This window comes from Carassius carassius, chromosome 28 (genome assembly GCF_963082965.1).
Source record: "Carassius carassius chromosome 28, fCarCar2.1, whole genome shotgun sequence".
Lineage (NCBI taxonomy): Eukaryota > Metazoa > Chordata > Actinopteri > Cypriniformes > Cyprinidae > Carassius > Carassius carassius.
In genome coordinates this window covers 13,437,922-13,459,313 of record NC_081782.1, presented here as the reverse complement: position 1 = coordinate 13,459,313, position 21,392 = coordinate 13,437,922, and the positions used below count along the sequence as shown (strand labels likewise).

General features: G+C 40.8%; 1 protein-coding gene across 1 annotated transcript in view; it reads left to right on the top strand.

The window, feature by feature from the left end:
* The window catches only part of grik4 (glutamate receptor, ionotropic, kainate 4), a 355,049-nt gene that overhangs the window by 297,914 nt on the left and 35,743 nt on the right, over positions 1-21,392 (top strand). The window contains exon 10 of the mRNA XM_059513707.1: positions 20,910-21,017. Within this exon, the coding sequence (XP_059369690.1) occupies positions 20,910-21,017 (108 nt within the window). The remainder of the gene's footprint in view (positions 1-20,909; positions 21,018-21,392) is intronic.

The following is a 21,392-nucleotide window of genomic DNA, read 5'->3' as shown; positions in this document are numbered from 1 at the left end:
GTTCTAAACTGCCAACAGACAGTGAAGCCGCTTCTATATTACAGATCAGTGGTTAGCAGTATGTCCGCTGTTTAGCAGTATTTCAGACTGGACCAACCAGACAGTAAAACGGCGACTAGGGATGCCACAAGTACTGGCACTTCACTACCAAGACGGTGCTGAAAATTTTAAAATGTGATGATACCAGCGTCTCTGTAGAACCGGTAGTAAGTTTGAGTATATTCGTTACCCGCGGCTGCGTTCAGTCGCTTCCGTGTTAGTCTAAGCGCAGGGCTCCAGACTGTAGCCGAATATATATACTAGTGTCTGTGAATATTAAACTGCAAAATACTATTTAAATATTACTCCTGAAAAGTCTACATCTCTGTGGGAGACGGGCGCAGATGCACGGGAGCTCGCTGTTTTGTGGCCTCTGCCGTGTGTCACTATATGAGGACATGAACGCATAAACCGTCACTTCATGAGAATTTAACGTTTCATTTGAGAAAACTGTCATATCATAAACACAGACACTCAAAGATCTTCATGGCGAGTAAATTGACAATATATTAAGCTACTGTTGTAGCCTACAGTAGATTTAGCTACGTCTCTATGTAGTAATAATACGTCTCTATTAATAATAATAATTATGCCTAGACGGTTGCTTGTTTTTTACTTGTTTTGTTGTAAAGAGATTATCTGATTAATATAGAATTTTTTATATTCCTAGACTTATTTGTTGCAGTTTTTTATACACTAATATTGTAAAACTAAAATACTAAAATACCTTTTTTAGTTTGCGGTGTTAGATTTTTGGCTGCATTTGAAGTTCTTTTTCGCTTAAGAAATTAAATAATATTACTGTCAAATTCATGTCAGATAATAAACCATGTTTAGTAGTTAACCATGTATTTGTTCATGTTTTATCAAGGGATAAGTCTGGAGCACACCATAAAATAATTCTAGAAATTTACACAGGGCTAGTAGTATATACAGCTGTATATACAGATACACACCCAGGTATCGGATCAGTACTCGGTATCGGCCGATACCCTGAGCCCAGGTATCGGAATCGGTATCGGGAAGAGAAAAAGGGTATCGGAACATCTCTAGTTGCAATGTGACAAAAATGGCATGCTACAGTGCTACAGCTGTGACATCATTACCCAGAACAATAATTCACCATGGGATCTCTTTTTCTGATGGGTTTTTTATAATGCAGTTTTTCAATTTATGAGTAAAACTAGGGCTGTGGTAAATGTAATTTCACGATGCTTTGCCCTACAATGTAAATTACACACGCCCATACTAAAAAGTAAAAACATAAATTGTGTATGTTTGTGTGACGCTAACAATGGAGGACAGGAGGCAGATGCAAGTAAAGGTAGTTTATTGACAGGAGTTGTGATGGATGAATGCTGGTGAGTGACGCAGGAACCACGATGGCAGCACAGACAGGTGGGTAGGTGATTTGAGTGCGTTGGTAGAGATGACGGTGGTGGTAGATCGGTGATCCGTGGTGATAATCCGTGAGTGACTGTGATAATCCAAAGTAGACCGAACAGGAAACAGGGCAAGGACAGGAACACAGGAGCACGAACAGACATCAACACATGGACCTCAAACAACGATCTGACAAACAGGAGACGAAAGACAGGGCGTTAAATAGGCGGTTGGAATGAGATGCACCTGCCGCTGATCAGGCGATCAGTGGCCACACCCACATGAACCAATCAACATGACATAACATGACTACAGCTGGAGACGGTGCGTTCACGAACCGTGACAGTACCCCTCCTCCTAAGGACGCCTCCTGGCGTCCCCAGAATCTCTTACCTGTCGATTGTAATCATCGATAAGGGAGTGATCCAGGATGTCCCTGGCAGGTACCCAACTTCTCTCCTCCGGACCGTAACCCTCCCAGTCCACCAAGTACTGAAATCCGCGTCCCCTCCTTCTAGAGTCCAGAATACGATTTACCAAATAGGTGGTCTCCCCATCTACGAGACGCGGCGGGGGAGGGACCGGGGTAGGCGGATTAATGGGAGAATGAAATACGGGCTTAATTTTGGACACATGAAAGGCGGGATGAATTCTCCTGTACGTAGGAGGGAGTTTAAGGCGGACTGCCACCGGACTAATGATTTTGGTGACAGTAAACGGGCCAATAAATTTGGGAGCCAATTTATTAGATACGGACCGGAGAGGAATATTCTTGGTTGAAAGCCACACCTTTTGACCCACGACGTATACGGGAGGCCTAGACCGGTGGCGATCGGCCTTGGCCTTGGTGCGCGCCCCCGCTTGGAGTAGAGTCTCACGGGCTCTGGTCCAAGTGCGGTGGCACCTCTGGACGAAGGCGTGAGCGGAGGGGACCGCAACTTCGGATTCCATACTGGGAAAAATAGGTGGCTGGTAACCTACACTACACTCAAAAGGAGATAGGCCCGTAGCTGATACTGGTAAGGTATTGTGGGCGTACTCCACCATAGACAATTGTTGGCTCCAGGAGGAAGGATTCTTGGAGACCAAACATCGCAACACCCTTTCCAAATCTTGGTTGGCTCTCTCGGTTTGACCATTGCTCTGGGGGTGAAACCCTGAGGACAGACTTACAGTCGCTCCCAGTAGTCTACAGAATTCTTGCCAAAATTTAGCCACAAATTGGGGTCCCCTGTCGGAAACCACGTCTATCGGGAGGCCATGTAAACGAAAGACGTGGTCTACGACGGTCAACGCTGTCTCCTTGGCTGAGGGTAATTTGGGCAAGGGAATAAAGTGGGCCGCCTTCGAGAACCGGTCCACCACGGTTAAAACTACCGTGTTTCCCTGGGAGGGTGGGAGGGCGGTAATAAAATCTAGAGCGATGTGGGACCAGGGTCTCGAAGGAACCGGCAGCGGTTGGAGTAACCCATCAGGGGGCCGATTGGAAGTCTTACCAGTGGCACAAACCGAGCAAGCCAAAACAAAACTGTGAATGTCGCGAGCCATAAGTGGCCACCAGAATCGTTGCTTGACTAAAAATCTAGTACGGTTAACCCCTGGATGGCAAGCTACATTCGAGCAATGTCCCCACTGGATAACGTTGGACCTTAATCCCTCCGGCACAAATAAACGGTTCGGTGGGCACCCGGGCGGAGGCGTTACCCCTTCTAAGGCCGTTCTGACCTTCGATTCGATCTCCCATGTGAGAGTGGAGACCACTAATGTCTCAGGAAAAATACACTCGGGAGTGGACGGGCGTTCGGAATGGTCAAAAATACGCGACAAAGAATCGGGTTTGATATTTTTGGAACCCGGGCGGTACGAGATAGTAAAGTCAAAACGTCCGAAAAAAAGTGCCCACCGAGCCTGCCTGGAGTTCAACCTCTTGGCGGTGCTAATGTACTCTAAATTCTTGTGGTCAGTCCATACTATAAAAGGAACCCCCGATCCCTCTAACCAGTGTCGCCATTCCTCTAATGCCATCTTAACTGCCAACAATTCTCGGTTACCAATATCATAATTTCGTTCTGCCGGAGATAAACGATATGAAAAATACGCGCAAGGGTGGACCTTGTCGTCTAAGGGAGAACGTTGAGATAACACCGCTCCTACCCCCACCTCTGATGCGTCGACCTCCACCACGAACTGACGTGTAGGGTCAGGGGTAATCAGAATAGGGGCTGAACTGAAACGGCTCTTCAGCTTGGCAAACACAGCCTCAGCTGTGTCCGACCACCTGAACGCAGTCTTGGCGGAGGTCAAGGCGGTCAGAGGTGCGGCTAGTTGGCTGAAGTTGCGAATAAAACGCCGGTAGAAGTTAGCGAACCCCAGAAACCTCTGTAGGGCCTTACGGGAATCTGGGCTTGGCCATTCTACCACAGCCTTAACCTTCTCGGGATCCATGCGTATTCCCTCAGTCGACACGATATACCCCAAAAATGGAATTGACTGTGCATGAAATTCGCATTTCTCCGCCTTGACAAAAAGCCCATTCTCTAGCAACCTCTGAAGCACTCGTTGGATGTGCTGCACATGTTCCTGGAGAGAAGAAGAAAAAATCAATATGTCGTCCAGGTAGACATAAATGAACTGATCGATCATATCTCGCAGCACGTCGTTGACAAGTGCCTGGAAGACCGCTGGGGAGTTGGAGAGCCCAAAGGGCATAACCAAGTATTCAAAGTGCCCTCTGGGGGTGTTAAAAGCGGTCTTCCATTCATCCCCCTCCCTGAACCGAACCAAATGATACGCATTGCGTAAGTCCAGTTTTGTGAAAATTGACGCTCCCTGCAACCTCTCGAAGGCCGAAGACATCAACGGCAAAGGATAAGTATTCTTTACCGTGATGTTGTTCAGTCCCCGGTAATCAATACAAGGTCGCAGAGATCCGTCCTTCTTTCCCACAAAAAAGAACCCCGCCCCCGCAGGAGAAGAGGAAGGGCGGATGAATTTAGAAGCTAGAGAATCAGAAATATATTTCTCCATAGCCTCCCTCTCTGGAACAGAAAGTGAATAGAGTTTGCCCTTAGGCGGAGACTTACCTGATAGTAAATCTATGGCACAGTCGTAAGGACGATGCGGAGGAAGAGAAGCAGCCCGAGACTTACTGAACACTTCCTTCAGATGGAGGTACTCAGCGGGCACGTTAGACAAATCCACCGCCTCCTCCTGCAACACAGACACAGACACAGACGGACAGGCAGACACTAGACAAGACTCATGACATCTTTTGCACCAAGACAAAACGGAGTTAGAGAGCCAGTCAATGCTAGGGTTGTGGAGGAGGAGCCAAGGGTGTCCGAGGACAATGGGTGCCAGGGGAGAGTCAAGGATGTGAAAAGAGATGGTTTCGGAGTGATTGCCAGAGGTGATGAGTGTAATGTCTTCAGTGATGTATGATATGGTGGGAAGTTGCTGACCAGTGAGGGCGTGAACCGTGATGTGGTGCGGAAGAGGTCTGAGGGGGATGTGGAGCTTGTGGGCTAATGTGCTGTCCATGAAGTTACCTTCTGCCCGGAATCCAGTAGTGCCTGACAGTGATGTGTCTGTGCTGACCACCGCAGCCATACCGGGAGGAGCGTAGAAGATGATGGTAATGATGATGATGATGATGAGGTCTTCTCGGCGGAGATCCCACCCGATAGTAGCCTCATACGTACTACCGGGCCTGGCCTTTTACCGGACAGGCGTGGGCTTGATGTCCGGCTCCCCCGCAGTAAAGGCAAAGGCCCAGGGACCTCCGCCTCTCCTTCTCCTCCCGGGAAAGCCGAGCTCGCCCTACCTGCATGGGCTCGTGATCGTAGACGGGGCTGGCCACGTCCCCGCCGCTGAACCGCACGTCTGCCGGTCCCCTGGATGGGGTGTTGAGTAGCCCCCTCCTCTCCATCCGTGCCAGACGTGCGTCGACCCGAAGGGCCAGCTCAATGAGTCCATTGAACGACGGGGGAAGGTCCAGGGCGTAGATCTCCCTCTGGACGCGGTCAGCCAGCCCATGCAGGAACATGTCCCACTGCGCCTCCTCGTTCCAATGGCACTCCGCCGCCAGTGTCCGGAACTCGATGGAGTAGTCCGAGACGGATCTCTCGTGCTGGCGCAACTCCGCCAGCCTCCTGGCCGCCTCCCGTCCTGCGGCGGCCCGATCAAAGACCCGTCTCATCTCGGCGGAGAGGGCCTGGAACGAGGCGCAGCATGGGTCCTGGTTCTCCCACACTGCTGTTCCCCACAATGCCGCCCTCCCAGAGAGCAGGGTCAGGACGAACGCCACCTTGGCCCTCTCAGTGGCGAACGTTCTAGGCTGGAGGGCAAAATGCATATCACAACGGTTAAGGAAAGCTCTACAATAATCGGGTTCACCTGAGTAAGCCTCCGGAATCGGGAGGCGTGGTTCCGGCTGGGAGGGGGCCTCCGATGGTGCTGGTGGAACAGGCGGTGTGAGTGGCGCAGTGGGAGCTCGTAATAGCTGGAACTGTTGGGTGAGCTCGGACACCTGCGTCACTAAAGCCTGAACCGCGCGACCAGTGTCGTTAAGAGTCCGCTCCTGGGAGTCCATCCTCCGAACACTGGCGCTGAGGAAAGCTTCGAGAGAGGAGGGTTGATTACTCGCTGCCTCCATGTTGGTCAGATCGTTCTGTGACGCTAACAATGGAGGACAGGAGGCAGATGCAAGTAAAGGTAGTTTATTGACAGGAGTTGTGATGGATGAATGCTGGTGAGTGACGCAGGAACCACGATGGCAGCACAGACAGGTGGGTAGGTGATTTGAGTGCGTTGGTAGAGATGACGGTGGTGGTAGATCGGTGATCCGTGGTGATAATCCGTGAGTGACTGTGATAATCCAAAGTAGACCGAACAGGAAACAGGGCAAGGACAGGAACACAGGAGCACGAACAGACATCAACACATGGACCTCAAACAACGATCTGACAAACAGGAGACGAAAGACAGGGCGTTAAATAGGCGGTTGGAATGAGATGCACCTGCCGCTGATCAGGCGATCAGTGGCCACACTCACATGAACCAATCAACATGACATAACATGACTACAGCTGGAGACGGTGCGTTCACGAACCGTGACAGTTTGTAATTAGTAACTACATAAGAACGCTGGGGGTGTGAGTGTGTGCAGTTTATGTTATTGGGCAATATGTCCAAGTATCGTCAACTTATGTTTTACCACAGACCTTATTTTACTCATGAATTGAAAAGCCTTATTATAAAAACTCATAAGAAAATCTCAAAGGAATTCATGGCGAATTAGTCTTCTCTGATTTTACTGCATATAGTTGCAGCACTTTATTAAATATTTAATTAGTAGGATTTTTACTGTTTTTATTGATACATAAATCATTTATTGTATGTGATAATCCAGATATTTATTCATTTTTTTCCGGTTTCAATGTCAAAACTGAAATGTAAATGCTACAATTGGATATTCAAGATATCCAAAAATCCTCTGCATATTAACTGCCTGTTTTTCTACAAAACAAGTTGTAATTAACTCGCTACGCAATGATTTAAGGAAGTGTTTCTTACCTAATAGCTAATTCAAGTGTTCTAATTAACTTAATTTGATAACTTCATCCATCTTGGATTTTGGAGCACAGTGGAGAAAACCATGCATTACTTTTTGGTCCAGTAATATTTTTGCTTTAAGAATTAAAGGTTATGGGTTCTAATCTAGACCTAATATAATCTGTTTTATTATTTTATTTTATTTTTTATTTATAAAATTATATTTATATAAAATTGCAGCTGTACCAGCAGAAATATAGTGTGGAAGCTGTTTGCATTTTCCTTTTAGGTTTCACTGGAACGGAAAGCAAAATGTGTGACAGATAGGAAAAGGAATAGATTGGAGCATGTGCTCCAGAGAACATTGCTTGTCGTTTTCTTCCACCGCAACAACCGCCCGACAAAACAAAATAACAAATTCATCTCATTTTAACACACACAAAAACAAAATAAACTGCTGCTAGAGAACTGGAAATGTTTCCTCTGTTTTAGACAGTAATAGACACATTCCTAGTTTGAGCTATTTAATAGAATGGTGGGCATATATATCCCACCTGCCCCAATCATATATATGTTGCCTTTTGTTCATTAGCAGCCAGAGATGCAGCTTTTGAAAGCAGTGGCTCGAACATTTCTCCTGATGCTGTCTGAAGTATTTAGCCAACTTAGCATATGAAGATGTGCCGACATTAACAAGGTCACCCTGCCTCGACCGTATTCCTCAGTTTCAGCAGGCCTGACGTTCCCTGTGGCTCTCCCTGTCTGATCTGGCATGTTCTCTGCCATAAGCTCCACCAGTCATCTCCATAAAGAGACCCCATTAAACACAGCCACACCGTACGGCTCAGCTTAGCATCCTCCGACTGGCATTCTCACCCACGCGTTTCCTCTTTCTCCACTAAACAAGTGATAAAAAGACTGTTTAGACTAGTAAATATTTTCTAGAGAATGTGCTTTAATTCAGGACACCCTGTGTTTATCTTTATATGAGACCGGGTAATGAGCGAAATCAAGCAAGCTAATAAGGAGTCAGTGCTTTGTAACTGTGGGCAGATGGTGTCCTCCATTGGCCTGTGATGGTTTGGCTAAATGGGCGATGTAATTCAGCCTGTTCTGGGACGAAGATGTTGTACAGAATAGGAAGGACAGAATTATGATGGGACACCTTTTCAGTCTAAAATGGGCTCTGACCAAGGACACGGTTTTCTGTTGTGAGATTCAGAGATGATGTGGCTTGATCTCATTGACTTTGCCCAACTCTAAACGCTAGATAGTGTAGCCGCTGGGTCCCAGGGGGCAGGCCGAGCGGAAATGTCCTTCAGGATCCATGAGAAAGGATGCTGGTTGGTTTGGGCAACCTGCCAGCCAGTGTGCCCTCAGAGCAGCGATGCAGGGAAAGCATTATTGCAGTAACACACACAAGAAAACACCATTGGTTAGGTCTGCACAATATACGTAAATTGAACTGTAATCAATATCTCGGTATTACTGGTTTCAAGCACTGCATTTACACACATGTAACTCGTGAAAGTGTTTCGGTGTCTGAGAACATTTAGGTTCATTGTGAATTGTGAATATTTCTTGTTTAATATTTTTATTTCACAATATATTTTTATAGTTACTTTTTACAGTATTATTACAAAATGTTTCTTATTGTTTAATCATTTTATATCACAATAATACATATCTTATTGTAATTTCACAATAAAATAAAATGATTGCTCATTTTTAATTTTGCAGTATGTACAGTATTACAGTATATTTCTTATTTTGTTTAATAATTTTAATTCACAGTTTCACAATAATCTTAATAAAAGCTAAATGGTTTAACATTTGAAATTTTACAGTTATATTTCACAGTATTTTACAGTAGAATTTTTTTATTTTTTCTGATTGGCTTTTTAGTACTTTTACTTTTTAGTGTTTATTTTACCATATTATTTTTATATATTTTGTATTTGTAATTTTTTTATTAAACAATATCACAATAATCTCAATATTATAATCAATAATCAAAACAAAATCACAATGATTATTAATATTATTTTATATTCATATAATATTATTTATATTTATATAATATATATATATATATATATATTGTGGAGCCCTACCAATGATGCAGCTGTTTTAAAATGAGTCACACACTTCCAGCCCCTTTGCCTAGCAGGTCTCAGCACCGCATCTTTCTCCCAGGGCTTGCGAGAGGCAATTGTCAATTGTCTTTATTTCCCCCATCGATAGCATCGTGGGCTATTAATTAGCCTGAGCTCTGGGGAGCCTAATAGCAGTCAGAAGCTGGCTGTTGGAGCCACGCTGCTGTTTATTTGTTTGTCTCTCTTGCTGTGGGGGGTTGGCCTGCTCACGCCAGCACAGGCCACTCTTGAGGATTTCGTAATTAAGTTTGGTAATAGAAGTAGTTAATCAAGGCCTGAGATTATACCACCTGCAGAGGAGGCCTGGCAGCAGGGAGTAGTAGCTCCTCTTCCCTGAAGGAGAAGCTTCAGCTGTTGGATTTTTCCTGCTGCGTACAGGCCACGTCTCCCACCTCGCATTTGTCCTGCTCTGATTCTCCCCCTCGGCGGCAGAGCTCATCCTCTGAGTAGTTAAGACAGCATCAGACCCGGTCTTATCTCACACTCGCTTCATACGCATTCGTTTTGGGGAAGCTTATTTGAAAATGAATAAGCTTTGAATAAGCTTACTTATGCTTTCTGATAATGTATAAATCTCAATTTTGGTTTTGTGTTCAATGGTCACATATATTATAATTAAATAGTACGGTGTACTATGCATACTACACTATACTATAAACTCTAAAAATGCTGGGTTGTTTTAGCCCAACTTTGGGTCAAATATAGACTAACCCAACTTTTAAAGTTAAAAATGTATTAAAAATTTTAACCCAACAGCTGGGTTAGTCCATATTAGTCCAAAGTTGGGATGAAACATCCCAGCATTTTTTAGAGTGAATACTATAAAGGGTAATATACTATCCATACACTACCATTCCAAAGTGTGTATTCTGTGAAATATTACAATTTTAAAGAACTTCTCAATTGTAATATATTTACATTTTAATTTATTCATGTGAAGCAAAGCTGATCAAACTTTTGATCAATTTCATGTATACACTGTAAAAAAAGAAAGGTTGACTTAACTTAAAATTACAAGGTAATTTGCTGCACAGCTTTTTTGAGTTTACTCAACTTTTAAACGAATTAGTTCACTTAACTCAATTCACTGAGTAAGGTCACATGTCTCCCAACTTAAGATCTTTTGTTCAGCTGATTGAGTTTTTATAGTTAAAAAAACTTTTGTTATGTAATTTCAACTTTGAATGTTATTTTCACTTGACTTAATAAAGTACGTTCAGTTGACTAAAAATGTGTTTTTATACAGCATCACAAGGTTAAAAAAAAAACTACTACATGCTTGATATTTTGGTCCAGGTTTTGTTTCAAACCAGCAGCAACACATTGGTAACGTTAGCCATACTCATTCTTAAAAAAAGTAACTAAATGAAAAAAAAAACATGCAAAGTGCTATCTCATTCAACTGGTCCTAAATACTTTAAATGTTCTATGTTTAACATTTTAAATTGTTAACACAAAACATGTTACAAAACGAGCAATATAAGTGCAAGTTAAAGGAGTACGCTGACTTTTTTGGCTTTAGCCTATTCACCGTATCCACCACAGTTAGGGTGAGGCTCCTTTGTCTGTTCGGTGTTGGCGCGCTTCATTGCACATGCGCCAATTTCATGGTCGTTACAGTGCGCATGCTCCAACCTTCAACCCAACTTGTATGCTTGTTAACTTGAATTTACAAATTTAATTTACAATCAATTCTAGGTTGGTCCAACGATTGTTGGCACTAGTTATGCCAACATTTTTGCATTTAATTGTCCAGTTAACTAAAATATAATCATTAGTCTAACTTTTTGTGAGTTGGATTTTTTACAGTGTAATATGTGTAATTTAATTGAATGTACTTAATAAGAGTTTTAATTACTTAAAAAAAATCTTTCTGACCCAAAACTTTACTATGATATATACATACATACCTACCTAAAGTCTAAATTTAAATGAATGAATCAAACATTTGAATGAATTGATTCACTTTATTACATTTTTCACTAAAGACATCAGTGTATGCCCACAAATCACATATTTTATAATATGTGACTTAATATAAATATTTCTATTAAAAAAGATAATGGGCAAGACTTATATTTTTAAACTGAAATGGTTTGTAAAACTTTATTGCCACACAAAGAGATTGTGAAAATTTTGAAGCTGTATTGCCATAACAAGTGATATACATCAATGTAGAATTCGTCATGCAATACTGCTATTGTTGGAAAAGTTAAAGGACAAGCAACATTATTAAGCAATCAGGCACTATCATGCTCCTAAAAAAATGTAGCTGGAAGCATCACTAATTTTAGTTTAATTTCTCCCCAACACTGATACATGCTCACAGCAGGTTGTTTTAATACACACACAGCTATTTGAATTTGATTATGTTCCCCTGGCTCTGTTGGCTTGCTCTGTCTTTCAACTGAATTTGTTTACTTGTACTCTCAGTGCGAGACCTCATTTATTAGACCTGTCTGTGTCTTATGTGTGTTTTTTATCACAAGTGGCTGAAGACAACAGTAATCGCTAAGCTCCGTCAAGTTTGCACCCCACATTGAGCACTGGAGAGGAGTCAACACTTCCCGGCACACACTGGGAGTTAAACTACCAATTCACTTCTTGTCTTGAGAGATATCATACCACACCAGCTGGTTTGGCATGAGCCTTGCAAATCAACTCGAGACCAGTCGCTTTAAACAATAAGGCACAAGTTTCTCACATTTCAAAGTGTTTAAAGAGCTCCGCAGAGAGATATTTTTATTTCCTAAGGACCCATTTCTCACATGCTATACGGTTTGGTGCCAGTAAAAAAACACGTTTCTGACAGAATTTGGAGAAATGGAAGTTGAGGAGCATTTTGAGGACTTCAGCATTATTGCTGATAGAAATCATGAATTACCCGTTTATGTCTTCATCCGGGCGGCAATAAAACTGTCAAAGCAGCCATAACATCCCTCTGTAATGTACACAATTTTGTGTCAGTGCTTGAGCCCGCCTAGGGAGAGCAATAATGTGGATATGATGAAATATGAAGGAACGGGTCTGCGAACAACGAATGATCAAGACTCTAGTACTGTAGGAGGTAACGGAATAAGAAGGTGAGAGATTTGTGTGAGAGAGAAACACATTTTGTGATGGTCAGGTCTCTTAAAAGTGTGTTTTTCTTACCCCAGCCCTATCACCAGATCCATCATCTGGTCTACCAATCATCCTCTGATCCATTGTTTAATGGCTAACTGCTCAGCCCAGGCTCAACTTTTAACATTGCAGACACTGTTTTCTACTTCTGAGGAGATAGAAACAGAGAGATGAGAGTCTGAAGAAGTCCTGAGGTCATGAGAGTCAGTAACTATGCTGATTTGAAAAGAAGCCGGGGAGGCACACAAGGCTTGTCTGTTTTTAGCATCTGACATTACAGCCAATATGTTTGTATTCAGTGAGTGTTGTGGTAATTAATGTGAAGAGGGTTGTGTGAACGTGGATGTGGATAAAGGTGGTTTGATTGTAGACCACAGGGGAGTCTTTCTTTATGTGTCTTTGCGTCTCTGTTTGGAATAAGTCTTGGCTGCATACTGGCAGAATGTATGGATAAATTAAAAGAAGAATGGAGGAGGAACTTCATACAATTAGACAGTTTTAAACTTTCTCCTATAAAGTTAAAGTTTCCAGCTTTAACATCTGGCAATTTATGATTCTTAAAACATTATAGTTATTTATGGATATAGTTATTGACCTTGGTGTCCTTTATTGACTGGCTTAAACTGAATTAAACTGTGTCTTTTATTATTATTATTATTTATTTATTTATTTATTTTTGCTGCTGGGGTTTTATTATGTATAAGGATACATACTCTCTATTTATGTGTTCGGTCTTGGCAGAATAGTTTTGCTACACTGCTACTTTTGCAAAGCAAGTACCCTGACATGTTACTGCCAATACATCCACAGACAGGCTGCTGTGAGCATGCAGAAATACTGCTGCTGCACATATAATGTAGTATATGAAAAAAATCCATATACATGAAGCTACCCCATAGCAGATCTATACAGGTGGAGATGGGGAAGTGGAGGGTTTTTTGAAGTGTGCTGCAACTTCTACAGCAACACTAGCCAAGATGAAAGCTCATTGGCTGCTGATGCAAAAAAAGAAACCAATCAGCTGTGCCTTGTGAATGATGATGTAAGTAAGAACCTATCGCCTGTGCTGTTTAGAGATTCATGACAGAACTCTGTATGCCAAAAATCATTATTCGCACTGTTGTTCGTGAAGGGCCAAGGTGCTAAATACTGAATAAACAGCAATATTTGATATTGTCGGTCATTATTGTGGCTCATGGTTGTGAAATTTATATTGTGACACCTAACATAGTTTTGTATCTGTAGCCTGGAATTGAACAAGATTGGATTTCAGGATATTATTGGTTTTCATGACATCAGCAGTGTCTGAACAACACTCTTCCTGAACACTTCTTGTCTCTCTGTTCCAATCTTAGAAGACTCTAATTGTACTTTTCTGTTTTTACTGTCCTGTGTAAATCTTCCAAATCCCATATAAATCCCATTTACTACTGCTTATAAATGATATAAAAGAAAATGCAGTCTGTATTTTCATGTGTAAATTCTAATATGCATTAGAGAACTCATTAACTTTTCTTTAACTCTTAAATTAACAGTATTATGATCAAGGTCATGATACTTATGTGCGGCATCTTTACAATGTAAAAGTTCTCTGAATGAACACACAAAAACACTTAAAAGAACATCTTTTTATTTTCTGGGTTGTTTATTTTCTAGTTGCCACTTGGAGAACCTGATTTACAACTGTAGTTAAAGGGCCTACAAGCTAAGCAGACCATAGGCATAAATTTACAGCTTTGTACCAACGTTTCAGTTCTCACGGGATTGTTCTTACCCGGGGTTATTTTTCCAGAGCATTTATAGTAAAAGACATCATAATTTTCCAGACACTAGAATGCCAAGTCTGTTGAAAATCGAGGAAAATTACTAGCACAGCCCATTCAAAACAGGATTAAAATCACAAAAAAGCTCTGTTAATTATTACATCACTCCATCTCTGAGAAGGGCTTAAGTTTCCATAGATGGGCCACGTGGTCTGATGAGGGAGCTTTGCTTTGTGAATGTCAGAGTATCTTTACATGGTACAAAGAAAAGAGCAAGGAAAATCCTCTTTTCCCTATACCCTTCAAGAATGTCTTGAGCCACTGAGTTAAGTGTGTTCTTGTATTTCTTTATATAGTATATTTGTTTTGTATATTATAATATTAATTATTATTCATATTTTTTATTAGCAATGCAATTTAGCATTACATTTAGTCACGTTGGCAGTATTGTATGTATAACAGTCATGCTTATAATATGCTTTAGAATTGATTCCTCTGTTCACCATTACCCTTGCACGGCCAGCCAGGACCTTCAGAGAGCTGGAGAAGGAAGACGCTAGCAGAGATGGAGAATAAATGATGAAAAGGGGACTAGACAGTATTCAGGAATTGGTCTCAGTCTATCTTTCGCTCCTTGCTTTCAATGTTCACATCCGGACAGTGGGGCTTTGGCATAGAATTGTTAAACATGTGTGGGGGGTGTTTGTAGAAAGCTTTGATGTGAGCTGCGCTTTGGGTGGAGCTTGACAGGCTCTGATCTCCAGTGTCTCCTCATTATGGGAACGGCCCTGCAGCAAGCGGATAATGTCAAATAATGAATGTTGAAATTGGCTCTGCTGTTTGGGAATAACAAAAAAATATTTTTCTTTTGGCGGTTATGCGCTGCAAATTGAAATTTTGATTGTAGTAAAAGGTCACTTCTTGAAAGGGAGTTTACCCACCTAACCTTTCCAACCAGCCTTTAACTCTTTATCCGTCGGCGTGTGTTTCCCCCCACTAATGACTGCAGGTGTGACATTCTGCTCGTTCCACATGAGAGGCGGGTATTCTGGCCTCTAAATAAATGGCAATGGGCAGCCGTCAAACGAGGTGATGTGGACTTGTTTTTGAGTTGCGGGTCACGGGGTCACCAGGTTGTAAAGAACACTCACAGATTGGTGCGATAAAACTTGGCAGCTTGGCGGTGCACCACACGAAGATAGTGCCATTCAACCACTGTATACACCCACTTTACGTTCAAACACACTCTTGAGAACCTGGACCCATACACTGATAGTTTGATAGCAGGTTGACATTTCGGACACAGATACAGTTGCCTCTTTGTCCTATTAGTTTGAGAACTGACTGAAAGGTTGTGGTGGCTCACAATAGGCATTCATGTTATCTCTGGAGCTGCAGTGCTTTCTAGGGCCATGCTTGGGCTTATCCGTCACCGTCTTCTTCCTCTCCTCCATCTTTCTCACACTGCTTTATTGATCTGTGTCGACTTTCTTCATGCCTCCATTCACAGAATATACCAGACTCTGCCTGCCTGCTCCAGCCACCCCACTGGTTTTTATTATTGGGTAGATTTGCAGCAAGCAGGATGGGGAAAAGAAAAAAAAAGGAAGATGAGAAACAGATAAAGCGGGAAGGAGTGTGTGTTGGCACAACTGAGGTGATAATTGCATATGTAGCAGGTATGGAGCTCTATGATTATTACTGACAACCACTAACCTGACATTATCAGAAAGTTAAAACGCATGTAGAGTTGTACAATTGTACCTCTTCTTTACTTTTATCCCCGGAAACCTTCCACAGAACTTTCTTTTTAGAATTACAGTGGGAAATCCTCCTGAGATTTAAACCTACAACAACACCTCTGCCGACTAAAGCAGACTGACTGATGTTGAACTTGAGAAGTCTGTCCCTGAGTACATTACGGGCTTTGATCAGGCATACAAGATGCTGTAAGTACCATTTGTACAAGCAGTGGAGCTCAAATTTGACTTTGATATTGTGTACGTGTCAGCGGTAATTAATGACAAACACTCATAGCTCTTGATTAATCGCACCTAGTTTAAATGAACAGGACATGGGTCCTGCTCAGCCAGTTACTCCCATTTACCTTGGCTTGTTGCTCTCATTTTACACACTTAATTACCACAACTGCTCCCTTATAGCCTCTTATGGGCCCAGTGTAGAAAATTAGTCACTTGCTGGGCCTTTATTGTGATTATTTATACCATAGACATGAAACAGACTAAAGACCTCTAAGGGTATTAAACCGTGAAACCCATTCACCTTTAAATCACAGGGAATCATGGTCAAACGTTTAAATGGCTACACTGAACTTTAGCCGTTCTCATTAGTTTCTCTTTGGAAAGTACTCTTTACAAGTACTACTTCTAATCCTTTATGGGGTAAATTGTTTCACTTTGATTATTAGGGATGAACACCAATGTATCGGTATCATTTTGGTGTTTATTTATTATTGACCAATATGGATGGATATATATTGATTGATGTTGGATATTTAGTACTCATTTCCAGATTTTTATTTAGATTTGCATTGGCTGTCATCTAAGACATGCTGTTATTATTTTAAACAAATTTCTTTTTAGATAAAATAATAATTTAATAGCTGTTTTAAATGTAATCTTTCGCTGATCTCAAAATGAATATCTGTTATTAATGCTGTTCATAATAATGGTGTAATACCTACATTTACATGCATGCTTTTAAAATTATGGTCTTTTATGTTATTTGTATTTTTTTTTTTATTTTTTATTTATTTTTTTTTTTTACAGTTTTTAATATCGGCTATTTATCAGTTACACTAGCATCATGGGGGTGAGTTTTGCATTGCAAGTACTACTCAGATTGTCTTCTGAGTAGGTCAAAAATATTGTAATTGTTTAATATTGTTTAATATTGTATTTGAGTGTGTGATAAAATAAAATGTCTGATTATAGAAAATCTGCTCATAAAATATAAACATCAGAACCAGTTATCCTTTCATACATGCATTTGTGTGTACATACTTAACCATATTCTGGGTCAAATTTGTACCCAGAAGTGAGCTTAATCTGACAAAAGCATCTTTTGAGGATATTCGGGGGTGTCCTCATTTGTAAAAACTATTGGTCAACCGATACATTAGCCGATATTTGCCATTTTTTAATTATTGCATCGCCCAATGTGTTTTTCTCTTTGGCTGATGTGTTGCAAGCAGGACCTTTATTTTGACAGCTGTAAAAAGATTTTCTTTAATTGTAAAAATGCTGCACATTTTCTGTTAAGGGTTAGGTTATTTTATTTCTAACTAGCTGTACATAAAAACAAAAGTCTATGTAATGTCCCCATTTAAATAGCTGAGTAAAAGTGTGTGTGCGTGAATGCATGTCTGCTTTAGTTGCCACTCTGGGCATGTTTTGTTCTTCATGTTTGTCAAAGCTGTTTGTGCTGAGTTGATGGCTGCTCTCAGAGCAGTTCCTCCCTATTGGATGATATCCAGACTCTTTTCCTGCCCACAGCTTTCGTGCACAGTCTCTCACTGTCCCAGATTGCACTCTCTGTCTACAACTCCTCCTCTTCTCTTTTCTTTATGTCTCTTCTAATAAATCCTAATTGTTTTTGGTATCATAACCTCTCTTTGTTGAAATGGTTTGGAGATCAGGGTCTGGCTGTGGGTTCTTTTCAGCTCATCACAGCCATGTGCTGTTGATTCCACAGAGCCATCAAGGCTGTTTGGCTGCCGCCGGATTTCATTTGTGAGAGTAAGGTGGTATCTCTGCCATAGAGGCGAGGAGGGAATGAAAAAGAAAGCAGGATCTTTTGATCATATTCTCAGAGGAAATCTCTGAATCCGGGTGTCCTTGCATTCTCACTTTCCCCTTTCTTCATCTCTCACTGTGTTCACTGCTAAGCACAAGATACATTTACTTAAAGCAAAACTATGTATTATTATATTTAATATATTAAATTTAAATTAAATTAAATTAATGCTTTTAGCAGACGCTTTTATCCAAAGCGACTTACAGTGCATCCAGGCTATCAATTTTTACCTATCATGTGTTCCAGGGGAATCGAACCCCCAACCTTGGGGGCAATGCTCTACCAATTGAGCTACAGGAACACAAGTTTTGTTTTCAGAGAATATATGAAGTATATTGTCGTTTTCTTAAATTTTGTCATATTTAAAAAGGAATGTCTTGGTTTCAGAGAACATATCTTGAATTAAGTTAATTGTTGATATCCCATTGTCAATTTTATTTTATTTTATTTTAATTTAACCATTACTTAATTATTTTATATGTATGCTTGTATAAAAATAAATATCTTGTTTTGAGAGTATATGTTTAGAATTAAGGTGTCTCATTGCATACAGTAGTTTATGTTTTTTTATTTTATTTCATTTTAGCTATAACTACATTTTGTTAGATATATGCTAAAAAAAAGCCTAGGGAAACAACAACTTAATTCAAGATATATTTTCTGATCTTAATATCTTTCATCTGTTTTGCCTCTCAAGTAAATATATCTTGTTTTTAGACTATTTTGGTGTAAAACAAGACCAGAATAATGATTAGGAAAGTATTTTTTGCAGTGTGCTTTGAGAAACAGGTTTACACTTTACAGAAAGAATGGTGAACTATTTTCAAATGGATTATCCTCGGCATCTTGCAATCTCACGAGGATCAGTGCAATCTTGAACAGCAGCTCTCCTTTGCAATATAAAAGTCAAACTAGTGCAGACATATTTTGCCCTTGCTTTTAGGACTGTTTCATGCAAGGTCCCCCATGGATGCAGGATTTGGAGAAATATTCCTGGTTCTGTGGCTGCATCATCCATAAAGTTCTTAGAATAACACTACTAGATTGTTTTTGCTTGTTACATTTACTTTGAACAAAAAATAAAAGTTCCTGTTGCTCACTTTCTCTCCTGTTTGTGGCCCTCGACACTTTCATATCTCAGAGAGCGGGTAATTTTAGATCCAGCGCAGTGCTGCATCATCCTCCCCGTGTCGTTTTGGGCTATGGAAACGCTAGGGATCAGGTACGGAGGGGAAGATAAATAGAGCAGCACCTCTGCAGAATACTTCAAGCAGGAGGCCCAGTGAACCATGCCGCTTTGTAATTATAATAAAAAATAAAAATGATGGGTGATTTAGGACTGCCATGTGTGCTGGGTGGAGACTCAGCCTCCCATTAAAGGCAGTGTGGCCCCATATAGGCGGTCTAGCGAAGGGGTGCCAGCCAAAACTGGAATGATAATGAGGACATTGGCTCGCTTCAGAGAATTGGGGTGTAATTGAGTTAATGAATACATTCTGTTGCATCTCTGATTGAGCGGATGTCCCTTCGCCACTTCCTTTAAGGTGTTCTGACTGTTCTGTGTGTGTGTGTGTGTGTGTGTGTGTGTGTGTGTGTGTGTGTGTGTGTGTGTGTGTGTGTGTGTGTGTATGCATCAACAAGCTTACTTCCGCATTCTCCTCCACCTGACATTGAGCCTTAAAGAAATAGTTCAAGTAAGAATTAAAATGGTCGTAATTTACTCTCCCTTATGTGTGTTCCTTTGTGCCTCTCCTTTATGACTTGATTTCTTGTGTGGAACACAAAAAGTGAATCATATTGTGATCCATTTTCTTAATATGAAAGTGAATAGGGTCTGGAAATGTCTGGCTTCAAAATGACAAAAATGCCACTAAAATAAACAAAAATGATATCAAAATTCAAAATAAGGGGGCAAAAACTTTGCCTTATACAGCTGAATTAAATCTAATACAAATGTTGACATAATAAAACCAATTAAATTATCTCTGTTTCAGTGATTATAAGGAGTTTTTTTAGAGTGATGGAGAACGTTCTTTTCTCACTTTCTTTGTATAATTTATTAGTAGTTTGAATAACCATTTTGGTTTTCATGCTACCATGTTTATTTTCTAAGTAAAAAGTAATTAACCAATTCATAAATTATTCTTGGCTCATTTTCTCTGTGTATCCTATAAGAATGATGTTCCATTTTCCCAAACACAGAAACATGTTTTATGTATTTTGTTAATAAATCATTATTACAGTGTAAAAAATTCTCAAAGTTGCCCATACAAAGGTAAAAAAGGGCCCTGGAAATCAGCCCCTTAATGGAAAAGTTCATTTCTGACCTTCCTCATGTGACCTTTGTTTTTTTTATGTATTATTCCAGATCTTCTGTAGCCATATAGAAGTGATTTTGTACACAATTAGGATTTATTAGGAACAATCAACATTTGAAATGTTAAATAGAACATTTTATGCACAAATCTGCACATTCAATATGCAAGAGCCAATGGAGATTGACATCATTGCCAAAACTGGTACATGTTTTGAAACGCCATATTTGAATATGCGCAAAAGCAAATAAAATTTGACAGCTATGAGTTTAAAGGGATAGTTCACCCAAAAATGAAAAATTTGTCATTAATTACTCATCCTCAAGTCGTTCCAAACCCGTAAGACCGTCATTCATATCTTTGGAACACAAATTAAGATATTTTTGATGAGGTCTGAGAGCTTTCTGACCCTGCATAGACAACAATGCAACTACCATGTTCAAGGCCCAGAAAGGTAGCAAGGACACATTTTACTAACCCTTTAAGTGAATACCAAATTAAATTTTGGTTGGTTCCTCAAACAAACTGTGTAGTTTCAGAAGACATGAAACCTAATGCATTGGTGATACTTTCATGGTGCTTTTTGTTAATTTGGGAGCTTGACAGTCTATTGCCTTTGGAATGATTTAAGAGTAAGTAAATTCAGAAATCTCTTTTATGGGTGAACTATCCCGTTAAGGCTCTTTCGTGTCAGTTGGATCTTCTGCTGCACATAGTTTGCTTAAAGGCTTATTGTAACTCTCAATGTGTTTCTCTTACAGATTGGACAGTGGCATTCAGAGCAAGGACTGTCCATGGAGAGGAAGCTTCCATCACTTAACGTGACAGACACGCTATTCAACACCACTCTCACCATAACTACCATCCTGGTAAGTCCTATCATCTACTCTGGTCCAGGTTCCTCAATAGAGGACACACCCTACTGATTCAGCCAAGAGATTTACGCACACCCCCTGGAAAGGATATATAATTGCTCCTTTTTGAAGGAGTCTCTCTTTAGCTTCCAGAAACGGTCTGTCTAGTCTCTGATCACCTCAGGGTTCAGCACTGATCTAAATAAAGACTCTTCTCCTCTGAGATGAGTGGAAACTAACAAGTATGCGTGTGATAGCATTTCCTGGAGCAGCAACCACCAATTGAAGATGTAATCCGCTAGGCTGTTATCTAGGGGCAATTTTCTCATCTTCTCGTACACTGTATAGAGATGAGAAAAAAGAGGCTCTCCGCAGCCTTAGGCCGGATGT